At 43.1% G+C, this 18780-nt stretch overlaps 1 protein-coding gene across 1 annotated transcript in view; it reads left to right on the top strand.

Annotated features, from left to right (window-relative positions):
• The first annotated feature begins 862 nt into the window (after nucleotides 1–862).
• Nucleotides 863–18780, top strand: part of LOC141793292 (A disintegrin and metalloproteinase with thrombospondin motifs 2-like) — a 138112-nt gene continuing 120194 nt past the window's right edge. Inside the window, exons 1-2 of the mRNA XM_074673850.1 lie at nucleotides 863–1224; nucleotides 2660–3069. Of these exons, the coding sequence (XP_074529951.1) occupies nucleotides 1137–1224; nucleotides 2660–3069 (498 nt within the window). The 5' untranslated portion in view covers nucleotides 863–1136. The remainder of the gene's footprint in view (nucleotides 1225–2659; nucleotides 3070–18780) is intronic.

The following is an 18780-nucleotide window of genomic DNA, read 5'->3' as shown; positions in this document are numbered from 1 at the left end:
GCCTCTTTAGTGGCCTCTTGATTTTATTTCTCTGTGTTGAATTGCAAAAGAAGGAGTACGTGTGAAATGGTAATAAGAAATGATGACAAATATAATTTGAGCTTTTTTAAAGCTGACACTTAATTTGGACTGAATAGATCTACAGATGGGAAGACTGGAAGTAAAAACAAAAATTATTTTTACATCAGCTGTTCTCCTTTAACTTCTTAAAAAAGAAGTCAAGTGGGGTAAATGATGTGCTAAATGAGGGCAATGCAGGTTAAAGGTGGTGAGACTTCTCTGCTTTCCCTCTTTGTAAATTGGACCCTTGGGCCTTGCAAAACTGAGTGCGTTTCCACTTGTGAGCCACACGGGGCGCTACTGCTCATCAAGCTCAGGCCGGGACGCCTGACGGGATATCCGAAGTTTGTGCACGGCGTGCGGTGTGTGATGGACTGGCGGAGGGAGAGCTGAGCTGTAGTTCCGATCGCATGGAGGGCGTCCAAGTTGTGGGAATCACTTTTGGGCGCACCACACTCTGGATGTGTGATGAGGCAGATTACTTGTGCATTCCGCTGCACTTCTTGTGAGCTGTCAGCGGCCCTGTCAGTCAGTCAGGGTGTCAGTCTGTGTGTCCGTCAGTCAAGTCAGTGAGTCCGCAGCAGAGCTACAGCGCTCTGAAATATCCTCAGCGGACACTCACACAGGGAGCGTGTGTGGGCGCACGGTGCCCGCTATGTGTCTTTGTGTGTGTGTGTCTGTGTGTGTCTGTGTGTGTGTGTGTGTCTGTGTGTGAAGAGACACAGAGAGTTGTCGGAGTACTAAGTCTAAGACTGAGTGGGGGAGCGCACAATGTGAGTGAGGAGTTGAGGGAAAGACAGAGATATAGAGGAGGAGAGTTGAGTGTGTATGAGTGTGTGAGTGTGTGTGTGTGTAAGAGAGAGAGAGAGAGAGAGAGAGAGAGAGAGACCACAGTAGGGAGAAGGAGGAGGAGAGAGAGAGGGGAGGAGAGCTCCGTCTCTCCCGGTGCACTTGGCAGTCTAGTTGCGGGCTGCTGTGCTGTTGCTGTCGTGGCGTGGCTGGTCGCGCCAGGCGGGGAACTTCACCACACTGGAGCCCGGAGTCCCACTCTCTCACCTGCGCAGTTCGGAGCTGCCATGGGTCTCTCGCCTGGATTTACTGTCCTAATTATTCTACCGGCCTTTCTGCTGCACACCAGCGGCCTTTACATCGCCAGTAGCGTTGGTACGTACAGTACAGTTAAACGTGGTCACTGTTTATGTTGTTCTCTGTATCTGCTCATCTCTTATCAGCAGAGCTGCACGGGGCTCTTCACGCGCTCACTGGAAGTCTGAAGCTCAGCGTTGCGAGCTCATCACACTCTCTATCCGCTTTCGACTTCTTCTCTCTAATTTCTGGCATGTTTCTGCTGCTTTTGCAAACAAAAACTGTGGGGCGCATTTGCAACTTCTGTGCGTCCGGCTGTGGGGTTTGCAGGATCTCTCCGGAGGTCCCTCAAACAGTGCAAGAGTGGTGCGATTTGCTCTCTCCAAACCAGGGGTGTCGTGTTATCTGGGGTGGCATCAGATGCACCGGTTTAGTGTCGGATTTTTCAGGGAAGTAGCCTAACATTATCTAATTCTGCCGCTGTCGCATCTATCGATCTGTCACAGGACGCTGGAGTCGGATGTCAGCGTATTGATCACACTATTATCAAATCATCCTTCCAAAGCTACAGAAATATTAACAGCGCGTGCAGGTATTATTTTTGTAAACAAACTTTGTTCTTTACACATGGCAGTATCATAATAACAATTATACCATGTGCACCTGAGAAACACGTGCAACTATGTCTGACTGTGATGGCATTGACACCACACAGTGGCCTTGGCTCGTTCAGCTGTGTGTGTTATTTGTGCGTGTGGGCGCTGGGAGCATCTTTATAAAATACACCTGCGTTGTCACTGTCACATGAGAAGAGAAACCGAGCATTTTTTACCTGCAGTAATTAGCATGTATGTATACGATAGCAAAAGTGATACACGTATTTCCATGAATATATTAAATTAAATGATTAGAAAGAAAATATATTTGTCCTGATTTCGTTTTATTTCATTTTTTTTTCCTTTGTCGAGGTTATAGAGATATATTTCCGATTGCACAGCCTGACAGCGAGGAAGGAAAACGTGAGATAGCCGCAATTAGCACCTGATCTTGTTCTGGCTCTCGTTTTGACGGTGGAAGGGCACAGAAGGTGTCAGGAGCGCAGCGCGCACTGCTGAGGCTGCCTTTTCCAAACGCGTACAGGGGTCGCCTCTGGGTTCATGGGTGGGGCTGTGTGTGTGTGTGTATTTGTGTGTAAGTGGGAGAGAGAGAGAGGTAACTGCTCCTATTTCTTTGATTTATTGTCTCGTTTTTGTGCTGTAGAATAAAGAATAAATACTTTCATGGCATGCTTAACATTTTTCTAAATCTTTTGTTTTATCCCACTTAATTTTTTTCTCCACCCCCACTCACTCTTTCCCCATGGTCCCTCTTCTCCCCTGCTGTCCCCCCTCCCCCAAACCTCCACCTCTAACATTTTTTCTCCTCTCTTTTTTTTCCACATCTTATTCATCAATTAACAATCTTCCTCCATCCCCTTCGACCTCCCCCTTACTCCCAACTGTCCTGCCTACAGACTCCCTGCAGCACGTCCTGGGGGAGTATGGACTGGTGAGGCCGATCAGTGTGGACGCAGAAGGCCGCTTTCTGTCACACGCTGTCTCAGCTGGCCGTGTTGCAGAGTGGCAGTCCCGTAGGCGCCGGAAGAGGGAGGTAGGAAAAGGGGATGATGAGTGGGAAGAACCAAGAGGAGAACCAGCTGTCTCTAGGGAAAATCTGTACTACAACGTCACCATCTTTGGCCGGGAGTTCCACCTGAGCCTGCACCACAACAACAGGCTGGTAGTCCCCGGAGCCAAGATGGAGTGGCGTGATGACAGTGACAGCACCCGACACACGGAACCTCTGCATGATGAATGCTTGTACGTTGGTGACATCACAGACACGCCAGGATCAACTGTGGCAATCAGTAACTGTGACGGCCTGGTGAGTAGAAAACCTAAGTCACCTTCACTAGGTTTTATACCTGTATTTGTTTATTTTATGACTGCATGACAGAGCTGCAACTGTGACTGTGAAAAGAATGATGTGGATAGACACGAGGGAGCAGATGATGCACGTCTCCCTTTAGAGGCAAGGAGTGTTTGACCTTTGACCTTGTCACTGTCTCTCATGGGGAAATCTCTGGTTTCCTCTTAGCTCAGAGGTTTCCATTTGGTCTAACTCATGATTTTCTTGCTGCTCTCCCTGATGTCCTCTGTGGGAATGTAACACAGGGAGTGCTGAGAGGAATACCTGAGTCATGTTTTCATCCCTCTGCCCTCTGCCCTCTTTTTGTTCCCTCTTGCACAGGGGGTTGGGATTATTAAAGGAATACTCTGTTCTGCATGATTCAGGAACGGCGTTTAGCTGACGTCTACTAACTAAACATAGATTCACGAGCACCTGGCAAATAGCCGACACTATAACAGAATCTGAATTCAAACTGCCACCATGAAATATTTTGGTTGCACAACAGTTGCTCAAAGAGCCTGAATTGCAGACGCTTTTAATAGAGCTGACGCTGAATAGAGGAAAAGGAAAAGAGATGGCAAACAGTTGGTGAATGGCTGTCAGTGCGAGAGAGAGAAGTGAGATATAGACAGTGTGAAGTCTTTGCACAGGAACTGCTGAGCTGAGAAGATGCAGAAAGATGGAGGCCAGTGCCCAAGGAAGAGGTGGCAGAGACAGGAGCGAGAGGAAAATGAGTGAAAATTGGTGAAGGATTTGTTCAGATTGTGGGATGGAGTTCCCCCTCATTAGGAAAGCTGTTCATTAGTCAGCCAGATCTGCCCACCTCTGGAGCTCATCGCAGTGACTGGATCCGTTTAGGGTTGAGGACACAGGGGACTGAGCAAGCAGCTGAGAGAGCAGGCAGGGTGCCAGAACAGCACAGGCCTGACATGCCCACTTAGCCTGATACCAGAAGCACACTACTGCTGTGCCTTTCTCCAGCCTGTCACCTTGCTGCCTGTTGGCGATTTACAGTAAAGCTTGTTGACAAAGTGAGGTTGGTTACTGATAACAGATCAGCAGGAACAAGCTCAAAGGCTGTTTGCATCATCAGGCGAGGCCAAGACTAGATGGATTCAGACATTTTTGAGGTTTGTGTTAAGTCAAATCGTTCATTAAAGCTGCTGTTTTACTATAATTCCCACCATATTAGTGTTTTGTGGAAATCCCACCTTCCTCCTTATCCATGTGGATGAATATTTAATTCATCATGGTTAGAGTATCTGACTGTATGTAGAGCTGGAAAGCAATGTTTTTACAAGTGGCTCCACATTTTGTTTACATCAAAGTGGGCCAGAGGATGGAAATCCATGGGATAAGTATCTTTGTTATAGACTATCACTGATAGGGATTTAGTGTTAGCAACATGACGATGCTCCAGCAAAGGTGCCGGTGAACCAATTCAGTTACAACATGGATAAAAACAATCTATCAATCAGGGGTCAAATGATTATTTCTTTAGCACAATATGAGAAAAGCATGAAACACATTCCTGAGGCCCAAAGGGTTTACACAACCTGTTCCAATAAAAACACAACATGTGGATTTGACCCTTGCACCTCGAGAAAACGGTTCTGGATTCAGAGAAAAGTCTGAATGAAGCAATTAGGAGTTAAAAAAACAACAAGGCAATTTCCTTTTGACACAAGTATCTTTGAAATATTGTGATTCAAAGCCAGCACAGCGACCAGAACTCCAAAAAGTAGTCCCCTCTTTGGTTGTTTAACCTGCACTGTAGAAGTGTCATGCCCCTTAGATGTACAGCATGTAGTTTTGCACAGAATACAGACTGAATTTGTCCTTCGTCACTTCCATTGGAGCGGCGTTACAAAGAGATTTCTCCAGGCAGACACAAGGAGTGATCCAAGATGCTAAAACACAAAGCCAAACTGTCCTCTATCACGCAGACATGTGCTGTTGAAGACACACTCAAAACAGTGCACACTTCTTTTCAAATCATTGCTTATCTTTTTCAAATTTACTTTATTATTCAATTTTACGTGTTCAAATTTTATTAAAATCACCCTTAATAAATATAAACAATACTCATATTAGTCTTGTAATAACTCCTCTGAACAGAAAAAAATAGAAGCATCCTTATATTAATCTCTGTCCATTTAATTTTCCTGTCCCCGCCCCTGAGCAACTCATGTCATAACTAATCAATTCTTACAACCTCTTCAAGCATGCCAGGAGCCGCAGCCAAGCTCTGTCAGGCTCTGCCTTTTCAGACCCAGCAGAGCCACGTAGGCCAGATCTGCCCTGCTGTGCCCACTTCCTCACTGACCCAGAATCCTGGTTAGATCTCTCCCTCTGCCCCGTGTTTCCGTTCACAGCAGAAAACCTCCCGCTGGCTGTGATCCAGGGTGGGTGAACAGAGGAAGGAGGGAGGGAAACAAGACAGGGGCAGATAGGGTTCAAACTGAAAATACTGAGAAATAATAGCAGAGAAACAGTGGAGGGGAAAAACACAGGGAGGTCTAAAGGTGGAGATCTCAGGAAGTTACAAATGACCAGTATAAATAAGAGAGGGTGAGAGAGCACAAGAGAAAAGACATGTCTGAATGGACAAATGACCTTTGCAGGGAATTAAATTCCTGAGAACAGATGCTGTGATCAGCTGGATGGTTCTCTGAATGGTTGAGGAGTCAGTACACTGCACAGTGTGCCGACCAGGGAGTGTGTGCTGGTCTGTGCTTCATGGGAGTTTGGGCAGTGCAGGGATAAGTTATTGTGAGGTATATTGTGTGTGCGTGTGTGTGTGTTTGCAAATAGTAGAAGGGCACTGCATGAATCAAATGAAAACTAATACGCTTGGAAGGTATCCGCTTGATGCATTAGTGCGTGTGTGTGTGTGTGTGTGTGTGTGTGTGTGTGTGTGTGTGTGTGTGTGTGTGTGTGTGTGTGTGTGTGTGTGTGTGTGTGTGTTGGGTTGAACCTCTTCTTGACATGAACACCTGCTGTGCTCACTTTTTTATTTGTCCTTTGGGATCATGCAACAAATATTAAGGTCTGAGCATTTTTAAGACTAAGGTAGGTGATGCTTGCAGCTAGATAGGAGGACAGGGTATTACATGGTTCAAATACTGTCCATGAGCTACAGGGGAATGATTATCTTATACTTTAATTCATCATTAAGGTATTCTGCTTTGTTCTGGTGTGTATTTGTGTGTAAGTAGAACTAGTGTCCAGTCTTGAGTCTTGGCACACCTTCATGCAAAAAAAATAGGTTAGTGTCTTTGTAACACAATCCTGCAACCAATTAGGTGAGCCATGGTGAGTGTGTGCTTTAGCTTTTTCCTTATCCCTAAAAATGATACTTGTATGTAAGCGCAGATAAGAATCAGAGGGAAGGCATCGTTTGTTGATTCCACTGTCACTCTTACATTTCAAGATGCGAGCCAGACTGTAAACGATGACCACTGAGACTTCCGGACTTAGCCTTAGCTCCTATCTTAGGCCTCAAAAAGCATTTGGCGTTACCCATGGAGGCCACAAAGTGATACCTGGAGGATTATGGGATTGCTGCTATGTTAGTTTAGTGGGTAAAAAAATGCATGTATACTTCCTCTTACTTATGTTTAAGGCTTTTATTTTTAGTTTGGTAACCTTTGTTGTCACTCTTAGCTGTCAATATGGAAGCAGCTGTTTTAGGATCAGAACCTTGATGAGCTTCTTTAAAGTGTAAGGAGGCAAAATCAATTGTAGTTACTGAATAAAGACAGAAATGGAGTAGCCCAAACAACAACAACAAAATGAAAAAGGATTTGTAAACTTAACATTATGATGTAGATTTGTCGTGCAACTGCAACATCTTCTACAACTATGGACTTGTTTGAATCTTAAAAATGTGCTTTGTTTCAGTTTTGTCATGATTGGTGAAAGAGCAGAGTCTGTAAAATGATCTCAAACTCTGGACGTCAGGTTTATCCATGCAAATGCATTCATGCTCACTTATGTGTTTGAGTGAGTAAGAGTGTGTGTATTAGTGTGTGTGTGTGTGTGTGTGCTAACCTTAGGCCTCACTTGCGGGCTGTCCTGCAGAGCCTCACCTGCAGAATTTGCTCAGAGATGTGGAGGCTGTCGGCTGCGCTGGCCTGATTTTGTGCACGTGGGTGTGAGTTCAGGTGCATTCATGTGCGTATGTGCGTGTGTGTTTCTTTTGGGGATCTTAAATATAATGTGTGTCAGCAGAGCTCTTATTCTTCCTGTTTCTAAAAGAGACAGCGAGATGGGAGACCAAGCATTTAAAAATCAAATCAAATCAAAAATAATTCTGTTACTGTAGAAGTAAAGCAGGGACTGTCACACTGTACTCAGTCTGAGCTCGTTCAGACCGAGGCGATGCTGTCAGATTACAGCCACAGATGCATTCATTGTTATTATAGAAGTTTTATCTTTTTTTATCTCACAGATCAAAGCTGCTTGTCTATTTGCTTATTCTGTTGATGAGAGTTTGTACTTCTGCTGTCTTGAGCACAGCCAGAGTTCACTTGTACACACGTAACGCCCACGATGTTTAGTGATGGTCACAAATACTCTTGATTCATCTCTATCATCAAAATATCTTCAACACCTCATCACTAAGCTGAAAGTAAAGTTTTCTTTTAGGATCAAATCTTTTTTGTTTATTCAAGCAAGGCCGTACCTCTGCCCGGACAGTTTTTCCTTTAAACATTGAATGACACAGTTACGTGCATAAAGAAGCTGGATAATGTATGTCATTCTGCTTTGCATTTAATTGCTGGCTGTGGCAATCTCTTAAACCGCTGTAGTCTGCAGGCTGTGGCTAAGTGGCAATCTTTGTATATCTGCAGACCCTACTGTTAGCTAGCTGTTATAAATCTTCTTGGGCTGGTTTTCCTTATCTCTGGACTCTCTTTGGTCTTTAAACAAAAACATGGCACCCAATCTCAAAATATTCTTCAGATGCTGGTCCCTGGACTCAGTTTTAGACAAAACAGCTCTGAAATGAGTGGCCTCTTCTTCCTGGGATTGTTGGAGCTGATTTTTTTGGAGGAGTCTGTTTTTAGTGCTCTAGATTGATCAGATTTCTCTTTAAGGAACAGTGTGTAGGAATATTAGGTTGTATTTAGCTGTTAGGGTCTTGATGAAAAGAAGCCTCAAAGAGCAAGAAGCTCCTGTGATGTGAAAGTGTTTCAAGTTGAAGGGATCACACTCTAATGTAAACATACAGAAGGCATTATATTTCATTTCTGCCAAGTTGTCTGTGCTGCCTTATACTACACACTGCACTTTTAAATCCCCGACGTCATCATGCGAAATCTATACTGTGTTCACTTTTTTTTGTTTTTGTTTGACAGCTTTTGTAGTGGATGGTTTGTGTTCGTTGCTTTCACAGTGTTAATGGTGCCGTCTTGAGGAAGAAGTTTTGAATAAGAGACAAATACTTACACATGATGCACTCAGTTGCTCACACAAACAGTGCTCTGGTAATGAGCTGCACACCTCAGTGTCTGCCTCCGGTGTGAGCGTCCCTGTCCTCCAGATGTGCAAGAGCACCAAAGATAATCAGGGTGTTCTGACAAATGGTAGGGCTGCAACATGTTGCTGTGGGAACAGAGAGTTACAGGTGTGAGGGGCTGAAAGAGTGCACACAGGCCACAAATAGGATCCAGACGGGTGAGAAGTAGTTTTCATATCCGTGAACCTGAAATCCTGAAAAATGCACACCTGGGAGACGAGACGTGCGTTCCCACAGCTGTGTTATACACCGTCATCCCTAAACACAATACAGACACTGCGCACCTTTTTAGAAGTGTGAACTTTGTGGTCCAGCACCTATTTACTCCCCTACAGTACAGTCGGACACATGGCAGGTGCAGGTAGAGGTTCCCATGAAGCATCTTTAGGTCTGTGCGTGACAAAAACCTGTGCACACACATTTAGTTCACTGCCTCCAACCCTTGCTTCTCTCTTTTCTGCGCTCTCTCTGCCTCGCGTTTCTTGGCCAGCAGCGGTAGCAGCAAGCAGGAGAGCTCTCCTAATGATGGTATTAAAGGAGTCAGGAAAATGACAGAGAAAGAGAAAGAAAAAGAATGTGGCAGACAGCTTTTTGCTCCCCAACACCCACAGAATCAGAGCTCTGGCAAAAAAAAAAAGAAAGCGACAGCATGAGACTGTGTTCCTTTAGTGAGCAGTCTTTGTCTGTTTTTAGCAGCAGCTCAGCTCCCAAGCATTGATCAGTCAAGTGGCGCTGAGGGTTGAGGGCAATGCCCGTCGTCAGTGCAGGAAAAATAGTTCAGGAGCCAAGAAATTGAATCCAGATTTTACCGACTGTCGATCATTTCCTGTGTACTTTTTTTACAGTATGAGAATTTTAATTTATCAGCAGGAAATTTGCCACCTGTGCAGGTGATGTGACGTATTTGAGTGTAGCTGTGCGCTTCACTGTGTTCATGTGTGCTATTAGTGCACAGCAGGAAAGATTACAGGCGGGGGTGTTATTTTGGTGCTTCCATTGAAAAGATTCGATATCAACAGTGAGCAGAAATGCCAAAACATTGACAGGTGTTTTATTTTTTTCTTGTCTGTGGGCGGGTGCTAGAAGCACAGTGTTGGTAAATACTGGAAAATAAACTAATATCTCAGTCACCTGAGGATTATAATCTGTATTAATGTGAGAATATTATGACTGTAATATGACTGAAGCAGATTTATTGACGTCGGTCTGTGAGGAAAAAGCTAAGGGCTGTTGATCAGAAAGTCTGGTCTGGTCCTGAAGTCTTTGCCTGATAAAAGAGAAGCTTTCCTCTCCATTGATGCCAGGTGCCAGTTCATTCTGTGTCAGTGTGAGGTCTCTTTATGATAAAACAAGGAGTACAGACTAGACCTGGGGATTAAAGCAGGAAGCAAGCTCAACACACGCTGTCTTTCTTTGAGTAAGCTGGCTCGACAAAGCCTGATGCTCCACTAGTGGTAAACTGGTGTGACAAAGCTGGTTTTGAACTTTCTGTGTTGAGCTTGGGATAAATATCTCGGTTATTGTAATAAAAACAACTCTGCTGCTGCTAGAAGTGATCACTTGAGGAGCCTCCAATTTATTTTAGAAGTTAGATTTAGTTAGTCTTTGTAAATAATACATTATTTTTCACAAAAAAAAAGACATTTTAAACAAACCAAAATTTTTGAAAAAACAAAAAAAGCAAAGTTCTTGTATTAAGAATTGACTGAAAAGGCATAGGCAAAAGCAGGATGCTTGGCCTAGCCTACGTTTTAACGCAATTAAATCGAAATTAAGCTACCTAAAACAGAAAGAGAAAACCAACTTTATCAACATCATCACATTATCAACCCTTGTAATTTTCAAAAGTAACTTTAAAAACCATTTTTCAAAAAATATTATGTAAATTACAAGTTTTTTTTAAGTTTATATTTGCATTATTCCATGGTTTAACCCCAACAACAGAGACACATGTCCTTTTTATACCTTTCTCAGCTTTTTTGAACAGAAAACTTACAAACACCTCCTAAATCATATTGGGTCTCTTGAATTTAGAAGAACTTTAAACAAGCTTTGAACAAGCTAACACTCTCAACTGTTAAGATTTACACTAAAAAGGCAACACATCAACCTATGACCTGCTGAAAGCAGATACCGATGACAAATTGTGTCTTTTTGCTGATGTTTTCTTCTGTTTTGGAAGAATCCAGTCTATCAGTCTGTTTTATAACCAGTTTAAAATCTTTATGGTACATTTAAGACTTACGATTGCTAAACACACATGTAGTTTTCATGTACACATACATCTCAGTCAGCCAAGGGCTTAATCATGTGAAAGAGTGTTGACAGAGCAGCAGACCAATCACAATAATGGCCCCAGATAGACATTAAATGGCAGTGACACGGACACTTGCGCCAGCCATGCCCCTGGAACACGCTCAGTCATTACCTCCACATTAAGAGTCAATAGAGGAGGAAGCTCCGGGCTGAGCCAGCTCATCCATCCATCCAGCCCGCCCTGCAGTTAAGCTCGATCAGGCGTGGCAGCTCACTCGGCCCTACACTGTGTTATTCCACCCTGGGTCACACGATAAGCAGCTCTCAACTGTAATCAGCTCAAATTGAAATGATGACATCAATTACAGCACGGCGCACAGCTGTTATTGACCCCAGCACTCACTGGCTATGTGAAAGGAAAAAAAAACGTGGAGGGGTGATGGTTGGAGAGTGCCTGCAGGATTGCATGGCCTGAGAAGGGGGGGTACTGGGCGTGGGAAGGCCAGACTGCTGATGCATGGTATGAATGGAGAAAAGAACAGCAAGAGAAACGTGTTCTCGGTATCTGATTGCAGGTTCCACCCTGCAGTGTGGCTCCACTCAAACACACAATTACTCAATCTAGAGCTATTATCAGACAGAGAGAGGAATAAAGAGAGGGAGAGAGTCAGACAGAAAGCAGGCCCATTTTGAGGAACACTATACAGAGCAAAGGAGTGCTTTTACCAGAGCTGTGATTACTGCCGCTCACTCAGTGCACTTAACCAGCCCCCTCGACTCTCTTTCCTCCCTCTCCTCCTCTCTCTGTCATTCACTGTGCGCTCACTAAGAGCACATTCATTGTTTGAGCGGTTCAAATAACAGGATTCATCCAAGAAAATAGAGCAGTGGAACCCCAATGATTACAGGGAAACACCTCAGTTATGTCATGATTACAGCTGCTTCTGTTGATACTAAAATAAACTCCCACTGACTGGAATGTAGCAGCAGTGGAAAAATGAACATGTGATGTTGTAATCTGGGTGCTCCAGATTCTGCGATGTCTTTGGGATATTCTGGATTTGAGGATTTAGATATAACTTTTCAACAACCTTTTCACAATAAGTACTGAAATATTTCAACTTTTTGGACTGGGTGGTAAGGTATGCAGTGGTTTTTTGACTCACAAGAGATGGCTAGCATGGAATAACTGAGTGTAGAGTTAAGAGCTAATTTCTCAGCAGAGATTGATAATGTCTTAGCGGTGCGGAGTGGTTTGGGAGAGATGTACAACAAGCTTATCCATGTTTTGGTAGTTTGGTAAAAAGGATTAATATCTTTATTTAAATGTGTATTTTTATATTTGTATATTTAAATTTTAAACATTACAAAAACACATTTCACATCCTGAATGTATTGTACCCTAGTAGTAACAGAGGCCTGAAGAATCCAGACTGTGCATCAAGTAAGCAGATGGCTGTGCGTGTTAGAACCCTGAAAGGGTTAGCTAGACCCTGATGTGAACACTTGACATCATTATATTGTTTTATTCATAATTCACTTTTAAGATAGGTTCTGCAGGTATTTTCATTACTTGTTAGTAAACACAACATTCAAACTGGGCTCCTCCTCCTTAGCTCAGTGCCAGCGGCAGCGCACACCCACTGCCTCCAACGCTGACTACCTAAATACAATGCCCCCCCTGAACCCTGAGCCCTCAGCCCTTATGGACTTAATTAAGATTAATTAAGATTAATTAAGATCACCTGGGAACTGTATCAGTGCATGAGTCTGCTAGGGTTCAAAATGGTGTAACTCGGATTAGGACAGCACTTCTCAATTCTCACACAATCGACATGTCAAAATGTAACTCACCTGAGCAGCATTATGAATTGTGATTGAACAAGTTTTTGTTTGAATTAACTGACATTTTACTGATACACTCCTGTGAGTCAAAACAGTTTAACCACCAAAGTAATAGAAATATGAACACACAAAATCTGACAGTATTCATTAAACTGCACATACCATATTTTCAGAGATAAGTTGTTTTAGATATAAACATTTGGGAAGATCAAGGCGGTTTTATACATTTATTCTTAAAGACAGGCAGACTTTTATTTATTTAGTTATGAAGCGTCAGCATTGGTTTTCATTTCTGTGGTTCGTATTTGATGTCTCTCTTTTTTTCAATTTCTTTAAATGAACTATGGGTAATTCCCTCATGGTAAGTCTGCAACCATGCTGACTTACAGAAAGGTTGAGTTAAGGGCTCAGAAAGTCAGTGAAAGAACCCTCACAGACTTAGCGGGGACACGCCTTTAAGATAGTGAACGTGTAAGTGTGGACGTTGAGATTCAACCTCGCACTAGCCCAGCAAACACCTGTAGCATTGCGTTTCTACATGGGAGAGACTCTAGAGATATACTTGTCATGTTAGCACAAGCTAATCATGGGTATTTGACACATACCTGCTAAGCAGAAGCCAACCATTGTCGCTCTTTGTCTCGAGCTTTGTCCCCAAAAAGCGAGTGAAAGTCGAGCCAAGCTTCAACCTAGTTCAGGAAAAAGCTTTATCTGTTTGGAGTTTCATTTCACTGTGGTTGTGTCTTTTTTCCTCCGTGCTATGTCCACTATTGTAGCTACTCTGATTAGCGCTCACACGCGATCATCAACACATGTCAATTGAGCACAGGGTGCTCTGTGATTGACTGATGTAACCACACTTACTCTCTTCCCAAAATGTCTTGATACAACCAAAAACCTAAACATCAACATACAGGCTAAGGAGGGGGTTGAGGCAGAACCAGACACTGACACACACAATTATAGAGGCAAGTACAAGACGACTGAGCAGGATTGTTCCTGGAAAGGTTGATATTTTATGTTTCTAGGAAAATCCTGCAGACCCAACTTTTAAACTGTGAACTTCCATCATCATGTAAGACAGTGTGAACAGGACTTCTCATTGCTGCCTCATTTCCTTTTCTTATTAGCAACTAAAAGAAGTTATGTAGTAGACATTGGTGTGCCATCAGGTGTGCACTTCAAGTTCAGGAAGAGCTCTGCAGACTCACTGGCATTGTGGCTGTGCTGATATCTCCAAGGCTGTGATCAATCCAGGATAAGTAATTTACCACAGTGTCAAATTTCTGTTAGAGCTCTCATGGCCAACACACCAACAAAACAACAAATACCAAATGAATTGAGCAAAATACGTCATAGTCAGGATCCATATTTGATGCTTCCATGTCTGGTATATTTCCAAGAATCAGAGGTCACAATAACTATAGCATCAATGATCTTTCAATTTAAAATTTGCTTTCTGAAGTCCACATAGCGGGGTAAAGGACAACCTGCAAGATGTTATTCTGCAGGGCTAAACGATAAAACATGACAGAAAATAGGCCAGACCTTACTGGAATATTTTTTTCCAGCTTGCCCTGCAGCCACCAGCTTGCCTGTTTGTCAATCATTCACCAAGTCAGCCAGTCCCACAGGCAACAGGGCCGCGCTGGAAGCTGATCGATGCTAGCCACATCAGCAGTTCTGGCTAACACACAGCAGCCTCTATGGAGGATCTTGAAAACATGATGAGACATCCTCCTGCTTTCTGCTTCCTAACATTCCTCCTGCCTGCCTACCCTCGTCTGACCCAGCACATGTCTCCTGTGGCCCAGCCGTTTTACCTCCCAGCCGCCGCACAGGTGGCTTTGTACTATAAAAGTTTTGCCTACACAATCCTCACAAACAGAAGACAAAGCAAAATAAGACCAGAAAAAGGAGACGAGGAAGAGGAGAGAGCTGGGGAGGGTAGGGGGAGGAAAACAACGTAACACAAAGAAGGAGAGGGAGGAGGGAGAGGAAGAGTGTGGTGGAATCTTAATGTGCCCAGACCTGAGGAAGAACAACAGCAGCATCATAAGCATCACCACCTGCTCGACTCTCTGTCAGGGAGGACAGGAAGAGAGATCTTCTTTTTTAATGCAGATAATGTCCCTGTTTCATTCTCTCTTAATCTCAGCTAAGGCCGCTTTGCCACTCACAGGGGTACATTGCTCTGACTGATCATGGATATTTTATGTTTGCTCCCAGTGCTTGAGTGTGTACTTGAACCCCTACAATCTAAAAATATGTGTGTGTTTTGTCCCCGCTCGATCTAATCAGCAGTATTTGTTCTGTGTCTTGGTTGAGTTGTTCAGCTGTCTTGTTTGTATTTTCTGTTTGCACGCTCCTTAATGAAACATGACAGTATCTGTCTGTCTGCCTGTCCTCCTGTCTCCCTTTCTGCCTGTCTGCCTGTCTATCTATCCTATCGATGTTTGAAAATTATCTGCTGGTGCAGTAGGCAGCTGAGTGCTAGGAATCGCACCTCACAACAGAAACTCACACCCTGCTCATTTTACGAAAGCTGTATATTTTTGTTTTCTGCAACAGAGAAATTATCATTTCTTATCTTGTGTATTTTTTTTCCAGTGCATGAGGACCATGGGAATTGTTAGTGTACCAGCATATGTAATATATTATATAATAATATATTGTATTCTAATAACTGACTCTGTGGGGGCTGGAGTGAAGCCGCAGAAACAAAGAAACACTTCTAGCGCTTTGATCACAGTGACTGATCGTCTGCCAGTGTGTACAAGGAAAGCTTTGGATACTGCTGTACAATTATATAATCTGTTTGCCAAGATGTAACAGAGACTCAGAGATGACCTTGTCCATGTATAGCTCTGTTTGAGATTGAGTTACTGTACAGCTGGGCTTCCAAACTGTGCTGAATGTATCCTCTGTATCAGGAAGAGAGCCCAGCATCTCATCAACACTCACAGCAGCAGAGTGTTATAATTAGCAGGTGGGCAAGGTGATATGGCAAAATAATGTTTAATATTAGGTAAGATTTATCCACAGATGAATAAAAAATATATTCTTTAGAGTTTATTCAGACTTAAAAGCCCATTTGAGGAACTTTTGGTTTGTATTTTGGCACTCTGGAAAAACTGGTACCTCTTATCTCTGGACTGACTTTCTCTTGTACATGTGAAAGTTGTATTTTTTTAATGAAAGATGGTCAAATTTAACTTTAAATGACAATTTTCTTTAATTATTATGAAAGTTTATTAATAGAATTAATAATTCAAATTTTCTTGGGAGCTCCCTGCCCTCTACATGTCTATTCAGAATTGCAAAGCCTGAGGTGGGAAGAGCACACCTCCCCTCTCTTTCATATGCACACACAGACAACCAGGGCAGGGAGAGCACCAGCAAAGGCCCTCTGAGTTTCAACAGCATAATGACCAAATCACACTAGAGCTGATAGGTTTCACCTTGAATTATTGTGTTAACTCAGACTGGCTCCATATTTTTGTGTTAAAGCTCCCTGGCAGTCAAAACACAACAGAGCTCACGCTGGTCTGCGGGATTGTGCTGGGAATAGCTGATATCAGGAGGCAGGGCCTGACTTTGTGGTTTACCTGAACTAATGTTAAACTCAACTTTTGGCAGCACCTAGTCTGTCACACCATTTGATGACTACCTGAGCTGCTGCTGGGAATACGGAAATTCAGGATGATACATGTTGATATTGGCCTCATTTGCTTTTATGGCTCATAAAAAATGTCAAAGTTTGACTTTCAGTAAGGATGCCTAAAACTAGCTGAAGAAGATAAGAAGAGGAGGCAAATCCCAATTTCCCCTGTCGTGAAAAAAAGAAGCACTTCTACTCTTTGGAATGACTTTAGACTTGGTAACATAGATGTGGTAATAACACATTTACTGAGCGAGACCAAAAAAAAGAGTGGTAATGCTATTTTTCAGAGCAGATTTTTTTCTCCAGTTTTTCAAGGCTCCCCACGTGGGGAAGATGTTATGGATGTCAGCCCTTTTTTCCAATCAAATCCTCACGTGCACCCTGCTTTGTTGACGTGTCCTTGAGCAAACGTCCTCTGTAGCTCTGAGTAGCTGTGCATAGCTCTGCATCGCCTGACCTGACCTCTGACCTTCCTGTAGACAGGGAAGAAAAGCAGAGCAGTAATCAATAGATAAACAGATAAGCACGTTCATAGGATGTTACTTTCTTTTGGTCTTCTGTGTGAGGGCAGTGGAGGCTATCTGTGTTATCTTATGAGTGTGTGGTGGCATCACGTCTTCTGTTATTAAAACATGAATAAGGCACAGAAGGATGAATGACTAATGAAGGTCCAATGTTAGTTTAACTAACACTGATTGTGATTAATGATGACAGCCAGAACTACATATCCTTATATGAAACTGCTGTCCTCACATAGACACACACACACACACACACACACACACACACACACACACACACACACACACACACACACACACACACACACACACACACACACACACACACACACACACACACACACACACACACACACACACACACACACAGCTCTTCTTACAGTGCTGTGATTGACAGCATCACTTGAACACAAAGAAGAGATGAATTTTTTTCTGGTAAGCTAATCCTTTCACACACTCTGACGCTCAGACACAGACACACTGGGGAGAAGGGGACTTATTGTCAGGTTGTGCTCTATCTCAACACTTATTTCTAATCCTCCCTCTCCCTTTTTGTACTGTCTCCTCACTCATCCACTCCTTCACGCACAACCAACACCATGATACAGACGGTATAGCTTTTTTGTCCCAAGGCCTAAAACCGCTCCTCTCCTCCCTTCACGTCATCTCTCCTCTCCTCTGTGGCTGACTCAAATGCGATGTGACAGGACCCTCCTCTTTGTCCTTATTGCTGGCAAGAGACAGCATGAAGCCATCATCCACCTCACGTTTCCTTTCCTATCTTATTTCTTTACTCTCACCAGTTTTGAAGAAAAACAACATCCTGGGACTGGCCTTGTGCCCTTCCTGTCCATCTGCCATGTCTCTCTTTTAGGCTTGTGGAGGTGTGGAGTCCTCTTGCACTAGTATGTGTTGCATATTATTTGCAGATTTTTTAAATCACACCTCTGTAGCTCTGTTAGCCTTTTTCCACAAGTCTCTCTGTGCACACTGAGCCGGCCTCTGGTCAAGGAATTTCTCAGTTCAGGCTCAGTCACAAGGTAGAGGCACTATTTCCCTGTATATGACCTGTTAAACCCTAATGCTACACACTGAGAGCCTACAGATCCCCCAGGTAAACCTATGGTCTGTTTGGGCGCTTTGTTTTATTTTGCTTTCAAATCTTTTTTTATTAAGTTTTCTAATTCAGACGAAAATAGGAATTATCAGGTAAGCTCAGGTCAGGTGTGCTGGTTTGTTCCCAGATAGAGAGGCACAAATGTTGCCAAATTTATATTAAAGAAAAAAAAGAAAAACCAGGACATGATGATAGAATTTCTTTAGGCAGCTGCACATCATTAATAGTACAGGATCCCCCCCTCCTGTCATCGTTGTCTCCCTTAAACAACCAAAATAAATTAATCCAAACAACTCAAGAAAAACAAAATACCAAGCAAACGAATATACCTAAATGGAATATAAACAAGTAAATAGATAAAGAAATAAATAAATAATAAATAAATATAAAAAAAAACAATCATTAAAAAAAAAGGGGGGGGGGGGGGGGGGCTTGTTTCCATTTAAATAAAATAAGAAAATAAGTCGTCTTAAGAGTAAAGTTGAAAAAGCGATAACAGCGTTTTGTTAATGGCAAACTAGATGTAGAAGGGGCACTAGACAGGGCTATAAGAGGATCAGGGTCCAGTGGCATGTCAGGCACCATTGCACGTGTGTTGAAAATTTGGCGCCAAAAATCAGTGAAGTTTGGGCAGGACCAAAACATATGTGTGTGGTTAGCAGGTGATTGTTCACACCTATTCCAACTGTCACTGGTGTTCAGGTAGATCTTTGACAGCCTAACATTTGTATGGTGCACTCTGAAATCCACCTTGAAT

This window comes from Halichoeres trimaculatus, unplaced genomic scaffold (genome assembly GCF_033239565.1).
Source record: "Halichoeres trimaculatus isolate MK-OKI-2021-1 unplaced genomic scaffold, fHalTri1.1 fHalTri1_scaffold_7, whole genome shotgun sequence".
NCBI classification, from domain to species: domain Eukaryota; kingdom Metazoa; phylum Chordata; class Actinopteri; order Labriformes; family Labridae; genus Halichoeres; species Halichoeres trimaculatus.
The sequence above is the reverse complement of the archived record's forward strand: the minus strand, read 5'-3'. Positions and strand labels throughout refer to the sequence as shown.